Source organism: Rhipicephalus microplus, chromosome X (genome assembly GCF_043290135.1).
Source record: "Rhipicephalus microplus isolate Deutch F79 chromosome X, USDA_Rmic, whole genome shotgun sequence".
In the NCBI taxonomy this organism is placed as follows: domain Eukaryota; kingdom Metazoa; phylum Arthropoda; class Arachnida; order Ixodida; family Ixodidae; genus Rhipicephalus; species Rhipicephalus microplus.
The window spans coordinates 292,034,053-292,045,472 of record NC_134710.1 but is presented as its reverse complement, the minus strand read 5'-3'; the positions used below and the strand labels follow the sequence as shown (position 1 = coordinate 292,045,472).

The 11,420-nt window shown below is 38.8% G+C and overlaps 1 protein-coding gene across 1 annotated transcript; it reads right to left on the bottom strand.

Moving 5' to 3' along the window:
* Window positions 1–347: 347 nt before the first annotated feature.
* LOC119161413 (uncharacterized) lies at window positions 348–10,975 on the bottom strand. Its single transcript, XM_037413868.2, has 6 exons — window positions 10,780–10,975; window positions 10,158–10,218; window positions 9,998–10,069; window positions 3,184–3,320; window positions 2,992–3,097; window positions 348–582 (listed from the first exon to the last, which is right to left on the bottom strand). Exons 1-6 carry the CDS (start codon window positions 10,865–10,867, stop codon window positions 492–494), a joined length of 555 nt encoding a protein of 184 aa, XP_037269765.1. The 5' UTR covers window positions 10,868–10,975; the 3' UTR covers window positions 348–491.
* Between the last annotated feature and the right edge of the window lie 445 nt (window positions 10,976–11,420).

Below are 11,420 nucleotides of genomic sequence, written 5' to 3'. Positions count from 1 at the left end.
GTAACAAAGATAAAATGGATGGCAAAATGCAGGCTGGAAAATGCAACAAGATCAATGAAAGCTTGTTTCCATTTTCTGAATAAAATGAACAAGTGGAAAGACAAAATATTAAGTACAGTGAACAGCCTAGACTCTAGCAGCCCACAATACCTAAAACCCATAGTACTAACACTTTGCTGAACAAGAATGGGAGAGGGGGAGTAAAAATAAAAAAAGAGGCTAGAAATATGAATCATCCACAATAATACATAACTGGTTCTGGTATATCTAGATGCCTAAAGAGATAGCACAGGTGTAAATATGGTAACAGAAAGATCACTCACTGTATATAACATCAGATCAATAGCTCAACAATAATGACAAAGTGTCTTTATACAACAAGGTGGTGCCTACAAGACCCACTATTACCAACTGTAGAACACTTCCACTATTGACTGTGGCACAAGCTGCTGTCTGTTGTTGCACATAGACACCCAGGAAACAGCAGGTCCTCATACTTCCAAGATGCGGTCTTGGTCACCAACAGTGTCAACATCAGGCTCTGGAAGTGTTTCGTCCACCTCTTCTTCAAGTGCATCAAACCTTAAAAAATAAAGTAACTCTTTAAATTTTACACATTATTATGAAGACTAGCTCCAAACAGGATTGAGAAAATGTGCCTGATTAAGGCTACCAGGGTCAATTTTTTTTACGAAATGCATTGAAAGTTGATTTTAAAAAATTAAATTCTTTATACCATTGTGTCTAAGATGACAAAAAATAATTTATTTATGACTGCAAAATAAAGAAAATGATTCGTGTTGTTACATACACATGGCTTATTTCTGAGTAAAAGCAAGATATATTAAAAAAAATTAAACCTATAAGACTGCTAAAATATTACGCTTTGAAATAAACATCTGTGTAATTCACAGACATACACAAATAAGTGCACAAAGTGGCATAAAGTGGAGACACGAAGAGGAAAATAGCCACTTTTAATCCAGTCGGCATCATCTCGCTGAGCGCACTTTTGAGACGTCGCTCAATCATCGATATCTGAGTCATAAGTTGTAAGTAACTCCTCCTATGACAGGCAAGATTACTGAATGAAATTCTGATTCAGCAATTCAGAGGTGATTAGGAGAAACTGCCGCTAGACTATCTTGCAGCAGAGCAACTGGACCGTGTGGGTGTGTACTATGAAGAAAACATTACAGCTGCGCACGCGTTTGGAAAGAAAAAACAAAGCAAGCAACCTATAATAATTCTTCGTCTTATTGCCAACAAGTTGAAAGCAATTTTGGTGAATACCAAAACAGGAAACGCAACCACAGCAGCATCGTTTGTGCCACTCCAGTGTCTGCACAGACACAGGCGTAATCGCGTACCGGGGAGCAATAAACGAGAGAGTAACAAATTTGTCACCTTTTGAAAGATCATCGGTTTTGTGGGTGCTGCAAGTGAGAACCGAGAGAAGAATGAAACCAAAACTAGCTGGTGCGCTGCTGTAGTAAAGAGTTAATAAAGCATTAAAAAAAGGGAGAGGGAGAGAGATGCATTGGCGCAAGGAAAAAATTACAAGTAATTCCACATGAAAAGCAAGAGAAATTACTGAAAAAGGTATGCGTTTTAGGCATACAGGCAATAATAGCATACATGGACATCTTGAACAGTCTTTTGGCTGTAGCAGATCATGTTTGTACATGTTTGTCTCCGACACTAAAAGGGCTAATATCCTTTTTTCTTAACGAGAAAAAAAAAAAGACCTGTAAAAGTGACCAAAGCAACACTCTTCAGAACTAAGTTTAAAATATAAAGAACATTCCCTAATAAAATATAGTTCGTTTACAGGCACCAATAGATGACATGCTTCATGTGATTCCTCAAAACTTATATAATGGAAGCCCTAAACCTAGTGTTTATAGTGCAGACAGTTCTACACCAGTTGGTCCCTATGCCAGGGTTTATACAAACAGCGAATAAAAAATTCAAGAGGTCTTACGAATGTGCAAGGCACTAAGGAAGAATTTTCAAGAACTTAACAATGCTTTTTTACATCATAGAAAGAATACAGCACCATGTACAGTATAGAGGCATGCCTTTTACATTACACAAGCAAAAACAGGCACATTTTTCACACTCAAAAGCTAACTAAAATTTTGACAGCTTCCTAATAAGCTCATTTTAACAGGAAAGTGTTCTATGCCAGGCTACTGCTGTGCTGACGTATTGTCATGGAATGTAACATATATATACTAACATGTTGAAAAAAAAAAACGAGTAGAAAACGTTCTACAGCTCGTTGTCGAACCTAGGTGATTCCACGAGAGATCGACACGGGTTGAAAAGTTGATATTTTAGATTTGATTGTTTATTTTATATTTTGTGCACATACCACCCAGTAGCCCGAAAGTGAACTTCGTTTTTTTAGTAACTGTATAGTTTAGGAGAAATAAATATTGAACTTATTTTGTACAGAGGGACCAACTTTATTCCTTGTCATTTTCGAAAGTTAACAACGATATAAAAACGCAAATATTAGCTTGATAAAGACTATTTTTTCTAGTAAATATATGCATAATGAAGAGTGAAACAGCATTGTTTGAAGCATGTATGCTGAAGCAAAGTGCTTCTAAAAAATGTCTGAACAGGTGACATTTTTTAAAAGTTGCTTGATTTGAGATTTTTTTTTCCCCTAAGCTAAACCAGCTAGTGTTTCATAACTTGGTGACCTATTACAACATAGTGTTGTAATAGGTCACCAGCCAGGGAGGCGTAAAGTAAAAATGCCTCCCCTCTGCAAATTAACGCATACCAGGATACCTGGACTGAAACAGGTATGACAAACGTCCCGGCCCCCACTTTATCCAGTAATGTTATCTCCTAGTATTAGAAAAGGAGTGCCCACATTGTCGCACATAATGCAGACAATAGCTGGCTAGTCTTTACAATTTTGTAAGCAGATGCACAACACAGCGAATATTATAAAGAAAGGGCCAGGAGATATACCTGTCATATGATGCTTCTTTGTCAGCCAAGAGGGCCTCCTTCACTTCAAGGTGGTTCTTGTAGGTAAGGATGAGGTAAAGGACACACAGAACTAATGTTGTGGCACCTAGAACAATAATTCAAAAATACAAATAGGGAGCATGCACTAACATTTGGCTACATGCTTCATCAATAAATCTTCTGCAAACTCACCAGCATAACCTCCTAACCAGGAGCTGCTGTGGTAGGCGAAGCACAGGATGGACAAGGCCAAGTAAAGGACGCTTTTCCGCCACAGATCTACCCATCGAATTCCTCTCCACAAGCGAAGGCAATAGCCTCTCTCCTCCCTTGAAATTACAGAACAACAAGCTCTAATAAATTTGACAATGAACCTTTAAAACGGTAACACACGACCAGTCTTCAATGATTATCAACTTTTGGATATCAACCTTTTCTACAAGATGAAATCAACTAGGCAGTCTGCATTAAAGGGACACTAAGGCAAATAACAATTTACGTCAGACCGAAAGATCAATGTTTCAAAATGTCTAAAACGTCAATATTAGCAACAGCAATCCTTTATCAATAGAGAAATTGAAGTAAATGAACAACAGCGTATGCACCATGAGTGAGACATTTTGAAATGATCCTAATGATATCGAAGCCCCCTCCCTCGACATAAAGTGCTGCTTGTCGGTTGCTGCTTGATTCATAGAAAAAAAAAAAAGAACTGCCTGGCGTTGCTATGGAGAATGGCATCAATGGTTCAAAATTTCCTTTTACCTAGTTTGGCTGGATAGATTGTGCCATCTAGCAGGGCCCACTTGAATCAAGCAAGCAGAAAACTTTTCAATGGCGGTTGTTGCTGCTGTGGCTCCGGTTACTTTTACTCTGCTGCTAATACCGTCGGCAGCCATGCAGAAAAAGCGGGCGACATTTGCCATGGCAACTGTGGTGTCAAATGGTGCACATTTAGGCTGGTGATTTTAAGTGTGCTAATGATATGTGGACTGCTAAAACGTGATTTTATTTCAAAATAAGCATTTACTTGGCATGAAAGTAACACTACGAGGTTTCTGGACCACTATTTCAGCAATCAACGTCGACTTAGTTGCCTTTAGTTTTAATTTAAGTGTCTATCTACAACAGTACAACTGTACATGAATAGAAAAACTACTATATTCATCTGCACACATTAATACAGCTGCTGGTACTCATCCACTCACACCTGCTGCTTTGTATCTGTTGAGAGAGAGAGAAGCCCCTAAAGCTTGAAAACATATCCAATACAGACAACTATGCAGAGAAAAATGAGGGAAGGGGAGAATGACATATACAGACAGAGCCATGTGCGTCATTCTTCCTTGCAATCATTATTCGGTGCTACTGCTTGTTTTAAGTATATTACTAACACATCCTAGCTTTTGCTTCTAAAAAGACTCACTTCAAGTTGTCATGCAACTGTTAAAATCAAATTACAGGCTCTAAAGTTACAAAACCACAACCTAATTATGACAGATGCCATAGTGGAGGGGGTCGAATTGTGGCTACCTAGAGTTAATTACTACATCCACCTCAATATATATACACATGTGCTTTTACATTTTCGCCAAGTAAAAATGCTGCCAGGATCAAATTTGCAATAAAAGCTCAGCAATGCTATTCAACAACCACTAACCTACTGTGGTGATTTTATACAAGTATCACAAAATAGAACCTTAACTGTCACAGTACCACTGCCCTATAAAGAATGACAGCCAAGTGCTAAAGCTGTGCCTTTAACGGCACAGCTTTAGCATTAAAGGCAAATATTAAGTCGCTGTTGATGGCTAAAATAGCGATACAGAAACCTCATGGTGCTGCTTTCATGTCAAGAAAATGCTTGTTTTAGAATAAAATCATATTTTAGTGGTCTGCACAGTGTTAGCACACTTCAAGTCACCCGCCTGAAAGTGGGCCTCTGTGACGTAGAAATTGCCTTGCCCAACGTTGCCCACCTTTACCGTATGGCCGCCAACACATGCAAAGGGTTTTAGGAATGCAGGGTCACTCGATGATGATGTTGACATCTTGTGATGCTTTGTGCAATCACATTCATAGGAACGTTTGTATTTGCCTAGCATTTTATAGAAAAAAATGATTAGAAAGGCGACCTATTTATAATTACATCACTGCAATCCATTCACACCAGAAATGTGAACGCACAAAGTTTTTGCAATCAAAATTTTGCGCTTGCTTGGTTCAAGTGGGCCTCGCTAGATGACACCACCTATCCAGCCTCACCCGGTGAAAATGGAACTTTTGAACCAATCGGACTATTTCCCATGTTAATGCCAACACAGTTTTTTTTCCATTAATCAAGCATAAATGGAGAAACAGTAATTATGTATCGTAATGCACTGAAGGTTTTTTTTTTATTGCAACTGGTTTGATTATTAGTGGTTAATTGTTGTCGAACCCTTCAATGTCACTGGGATCATTTAAAAATGTCCTACTCGTGGAGCGTATAGTGTCGCACAATTCAGGGTTGCCAAATGCAGGGCAATTACCCTACTTGTATGGTATTTTTGGAATTTTTCAGGCAGCATAGGGTACTAGGGTGGTAATACATGTTTTTCTTTATCAGGCATAGGGTGACTTCCATTTTTCGCTCGTCATTGATCAGTGAAAGTGGATGATTAACGTGACATCACTGAGTGTGGTATTCCTCAGTACATGCAAAAAGTAAATTCTTCTTTGAATAAAACTGAAACTGTCAGAATCCACATGTCACCAGCATAGGGTGGACACAAAAAATAACACATCAATATTTCAAGAGCAGGTGATCAATAGATGTAAAGGATGAGACAAAAAACCCCAGGCTTGTGCGGAAGGAGCAGCGCAATCACAACGAAAGCTAGAAGAACGGCCTTTCAGAGCGTCTTATAAACACTCATTGGGTAACTGCTGCAAGCCCACTTGCTTGATACCCACTACGGCACTAATAATGAACATTTTCGGACAGTAGACCGGCATTGGCTATGCTGATTTTCATCATTCTTTTGAGAAGCGTGGTATCCGCTAAACACTAGCAAGGAATCTTGTGCCAATTGTTCAAGTAGTGGCTGATAACGATGACGAATTATGCCTGAAGTGGGTATGCAGCACAGTTAATAGGTGAACAAAAACAACCTTTTGTAATGGGTTGGAGCATTGGACGACCCACTCGTTACGCTATTCACACTGTGCGACGACTGGTTGTTCTTTCGCTGTTTTAAAAGGCTTTATAAGTCGTATTAACGCGATTGCTTTCCCGACATCAAGCCTGCCTAAGGCAAGTTTGCCAACAAGCCCCAAGCACCAGCATGGCTCAGTAGTAGAATACTGGGCTGGCACCCAGTGGAGCCGGGTTCAAGCCCCACTGTGTCATTAGTGGTAGGTTATCTTTTTCTTCTAATTTTGTGCAGACACCGGTGGCAGACAAGAATAGCGCCACGCGTGACCCAAGTTTTGATCTTATAACATCTTTCGCTGTAAAAAGAAGGTGGCTTTCCCCTTCGAGTGATCTTACGGGAGTGCGCAACAGATCATGCAACAGCTTTTCATTTTTAATTACAGTGCATGGGTGGATGAAAGAGCGTCCCCTTTATGACAGGGCTGCTGCCTGTGCTTCACCAAGCTCAAGATTTTATTATTGTTGCTATGACAATATGGCATAGTTTTGTCCAGATGAATTAGGGATCTCATCCTGTAAAAAAATACCTCATAAATTGACAGCCCACTTTCTGAGCCTTGGCGCAGATTAACACTGGCTTACTCTTTCTTTTTTGTTATTTGCCTATTTTTCTGCCACCAATCAACCAGTCATCTTTTATTTCTATCGCTGGCCTGTGTACCTCTCTAATGTCTCTGAAACACAAGGTCTCAAGTAGGCATTGCCCTGACACACACCCAAGTGGATGTCTTCCCAACCATTTGAAGAAGCTCCATCGTTTTTTTGCCTTAACCACACATGTGCATTTCTCTTCACCGAGTCTCGCTTTACAACTACACATACCAATGCAACCCGACCTCGCTCTAAACAACAAAGCACAATCCCTTGAATCATCGTTAAGTTGTGTACGCTTGCTTATTTTGTCTATACCCCTTTGGTAATTACCCAAAAACTTTCCATCACTGCTATCCAATATATCTTTTCTGCCTTTCTAATGTTTTGCTTAATGCTCTTGATCACCATACCACTTATACTACCAGCTGTTTACTTGCTGATAAGTCTCCTACTTCTTTTTCTCAACTGTGAATCGAAGCTCTCCCCATACAAATAGTAGAACACTTTCTCTTCTCATCCTCTGTCTCTCACGTTCTCATTCTCTCTTTGAAAAATGTTCAAACCAGTTTTCAATGTAGCTACCGCCTTGAGCGCCACTAGACATCTGCATGTGCTACAGTGAAGTCTGTACCTTTTTATTGCTATGCTGCGCTATCCTTAGGCGTACGGTAAAATGTAGGGCAATAAAAAAAGTTCCCAGGGTATAGTAGGGTGGTTTTGACTGTGACATGTGGTACTTTCCAAAAATTGGTTCGTAATACTGTCGTACATTTACCTTAAGTTTTTGACTGCATGCGTGCTGTTGTAAGCACTGCTGTTGGTAATAATGACGCTTTAGACATTCTCAAAGATTGATCTTTCACTCTAACGTAAATTGCTATTTGCCTTTAGTGTCCATTTAACCAAAAAGAAAAGTTGATTTCTTATAAGGCTAAGCCAGCAAAGCGAGCCAATTCTGTGCCTTAATACAACTCTCACATTTACCACTACACTCTAATGTAATGAATATTTTTCTCAGTCACATAATACAAATGACACTGAACACACATAAATTAAAAGCCATACCAGAGCCATCAACACTACTTTTCCAATCGTGGTCACTTTTTATATTGATATATTGTCATGGATGGCCGGATGGAACACCCCAACAGCTCATTAATGTGCAGTGAATGAAGGAAATAAATTTTTAAGGGTTTTTATTTAACACAAGCTTAATGAGAACCAGCAGATAATGAAGCCAAGGAAATTAAAGGGGACATTAATTATACTCTTTCTAGTACATTGTAATAATTGTGATGTAGATGTAAAGAACGACGTAAAGTGTGAAGAACTTGCCACTGACAGGGACTTAAACTACAATCTTTGGATGCAGTTCAATGTGACAACACTTCAGAATGAGGCCTACATCAACAATTCGTTGATATTCCTATAATAATCTTGAGAATAATGTACAGCTGCCCATTTTTTAAAAACAAAAATGCACGAGCATCGACTGCCGAGTCTGTAAGCACCTGTTGCAGGTGTCTTGTTCCTGGAACAGCTCAGCAGAAGACAGCTGCACAGGACTGTTCATTGCAGGCATGCACATATTCTTGTTCATTTTGCCACTGTGCTCTGTTAAGGCATGAGGCCAAGTGATGGAATTTTTTTAAACAATAACCACTAGACATTATTAGTCTGCAAAATAAAACAAATCTTTTTAGAGACATGTTAGCATTATGAAGGAAGATATAATGCTAACATAATCATAATTAAAATAATTAACATAACCACAATTAAAAATTCATTAAAATCATGTTTTATGCAAACAATTTTAATTCAAGTTCCACTTATTAAAAAACATTATTTTTTTCAGAGACATAAAAAAGCTTGACTTGTGCAATGAATCAAAATAAATGAGATATAGTGAATATTCAAAACAGTAACTAAATAAGCAAAAAAGTATGAATTAGCACTAGGGGCACCTTCATATAAAAGGCAGCCATATTAAATGTTGTGGCAAGATTTTGCTTATTGAGGTTCATTTCATGCCTGCCAATGTGATAAAAGAGTGTGCCAAGTTTTAATGAAGAATATCTATTAGCAAAAGAGTTACAATTGTTCGCATATGAAAAAAAAGACAAGAAATATCAGTTCTGAAAAAATCAACAAAGAGATTTGAAACAGGTGCAGTGCTCAGCAAGATGATCAGGAGGGCTAAAATTCTTCATATTTATAGCCAGTTCTATCGTAGACCTTACTACAGGGTGCCTTTTTTCGAGCGGCAACTAATTTTTTTTACCTTGTTTTGCAGCATCAGTGACGTAACAAGGCACTTTTGCGCTGTAATGCTAACCATTTGTCAGGCACGCTTTTGAAGTGTAGGGGCCAGGCTTGATCCTAATTTGCTAAGAGTATCACATATGCTTCTGTTGCAGTTATTGAAATGACACACATCATCAAAAAAAGCTAGTTTGATGGTTTACAGGCTCACACACATGTTTTTGAGTGTGACCAACATGAGTACCATTCTTCACATTCACCTAGTGAGAAGTTTATGGCCTTTATGATTAAAGATGATGTGTTGACAATCCTTTTCGAGCATTATCACATGTTTGCACTAGATATGATTGCTAAATAATCAACAAAATACTACATATCAAGCTATTCTTATGATACACACAAAACTGGAACTTTTAGTTTCGGTTTCATAAGTGATGAGTGCTTTAACAATTTTTCTTGCATCTTTTCAAAGAAACCGCATAGATGAAAGCTTTATGCAGCGAATTGACAGACCATAAATTGCACATTTTAAAAAATCAAAAACTAAAAAACAACATTTTAAGAAAAAATTCACTTTTTCCACTTGACCTCATACCTTAAATGCCACTTATTGACTTGGCGGTCGATGCTCAAGCGTTCAGGTTTAAAAAATGGGAAGTTGTACAGTTACTAGTGATTGTATCGTGATCACGCGAAATGAAAACAGGACATATGGCGCAGCATTAAATGATGAGATATTGCATCTCCTTCTTGTTGCCGTTTTTTTTCTTTTCAATTTTAGCCAATTTCCACACCATGCCTAAAGACTACCTGTCCTTACTATTAAGCTAGTGTGTATGTATGGTAGCATTTATTACATGGAGGCTTGTTCATGGAAACTGTAATTTTTGTTGTTTTGTTTCTCAATAGTCGCCCACATGTAGTAAATGCAGAACAGGTCAAGTACTTACATACCTTATACAAACCTCAAGGAAAAGGTCTACAGCAAATGCCGTTTCGAAGAGCGTAATGAACACAGCTGAGGCCCTGAAATGCGAGTCAATGAATCAGTGCATTTCTTCACAACACTGCAGTATGTTTAATGACACAGATACAGTTAACATCTGATACCCACAGTATGTACGGTCCCAGGGAGTCGCCATGATACGTGATGTCAGCGCCTATGCCCCAGTAAACTACAAGTGCAAAGAAGATGACATCTTATGAGAGTGTGCGAGCAAGACGCGCACGGCATGGTCTGAAAAAGGGTGCTTCTGAGAAGAGCAATTAGAAACTGGTTTTATTACAGAGCAAAGGCATACTGTGCTAACACGTTTGTAAGCAATAAATAAGCGCCGATGTATCCGTTCTGAGTGGTTCAATCATACACACACGCATACACACCAAATGCAAGTAATTCGTATGCTGAAGACTTTGTATTATGAACAGCATATATACGTGCTCGTGTTGACACGCATGCACGCTGCTGCGTACTACACGTGCACACCGCGCTAAGTGGCACTAGCACATGCCCGGCATCATTGAAGGGCAAATTAACGCACTATGAGTTTATCCTGAAATTGACCTGCTTCCGCTATTTCTCATCGGTGTTTAACGAAGCGAGAAGTAAACAGCATGCACTTCGTGCGGTATATTAGCAGCCTTGTTTCTTCTCTATACGCATAAACTTGCTTCTTCGCTGCGCAAGGTCATGTACATACATCTTTAAACGTCTCGCGATTAGACGAACAGCTTACCTATTGCAGAAAAAATGCCCCATACTCGTGTCACAGGAGTAACGAAGTCTAGGGTGCGATATAAACCTTGGTTCGGACGGTAGCTCATCCTCGCGACATTTAACCCGAGCACCGGAAACGAAGCACGAGCGAAACCAAAAACTACTTCCGCCGTTTTTTTCTTTTTTTTTTGTTGGTGTTTTTACCGGCGTAACTCTAGAGCCCACAGTGGTTGCCCAAAGACATGTGGAGGTACGGCCAGTATTACATGCGATACATACGTACTACATACAAGAGTACAGGGCATGTAAGACGCAAGTAGACAGAGTTACATGAATAACTCTGGCAAGATAGACAGATGCGCATAGATTTATTTATTACTGTCAGCGAGAAATTCAAAGGAAAATTAGGATGAACTGATTACGGTGCTTTAGAAGCCAAGGTAGTCAAAGCTTATGCAGCAAAGTTGTTTAAAGAATTACAAGGTAGAAATTGTGTTGTCATGAACTTAAGCATGGTTTCATAAATAATGAAAATATACTTATGCATTAGTAACGTGAAAGCAGTAACCAATATAGCACTTACAGTATATTTTATAGCTTAAACAATATACAGTTATCAAAAGTCAGTAATTATTGTCAAGTGATAATGTCGATTACACT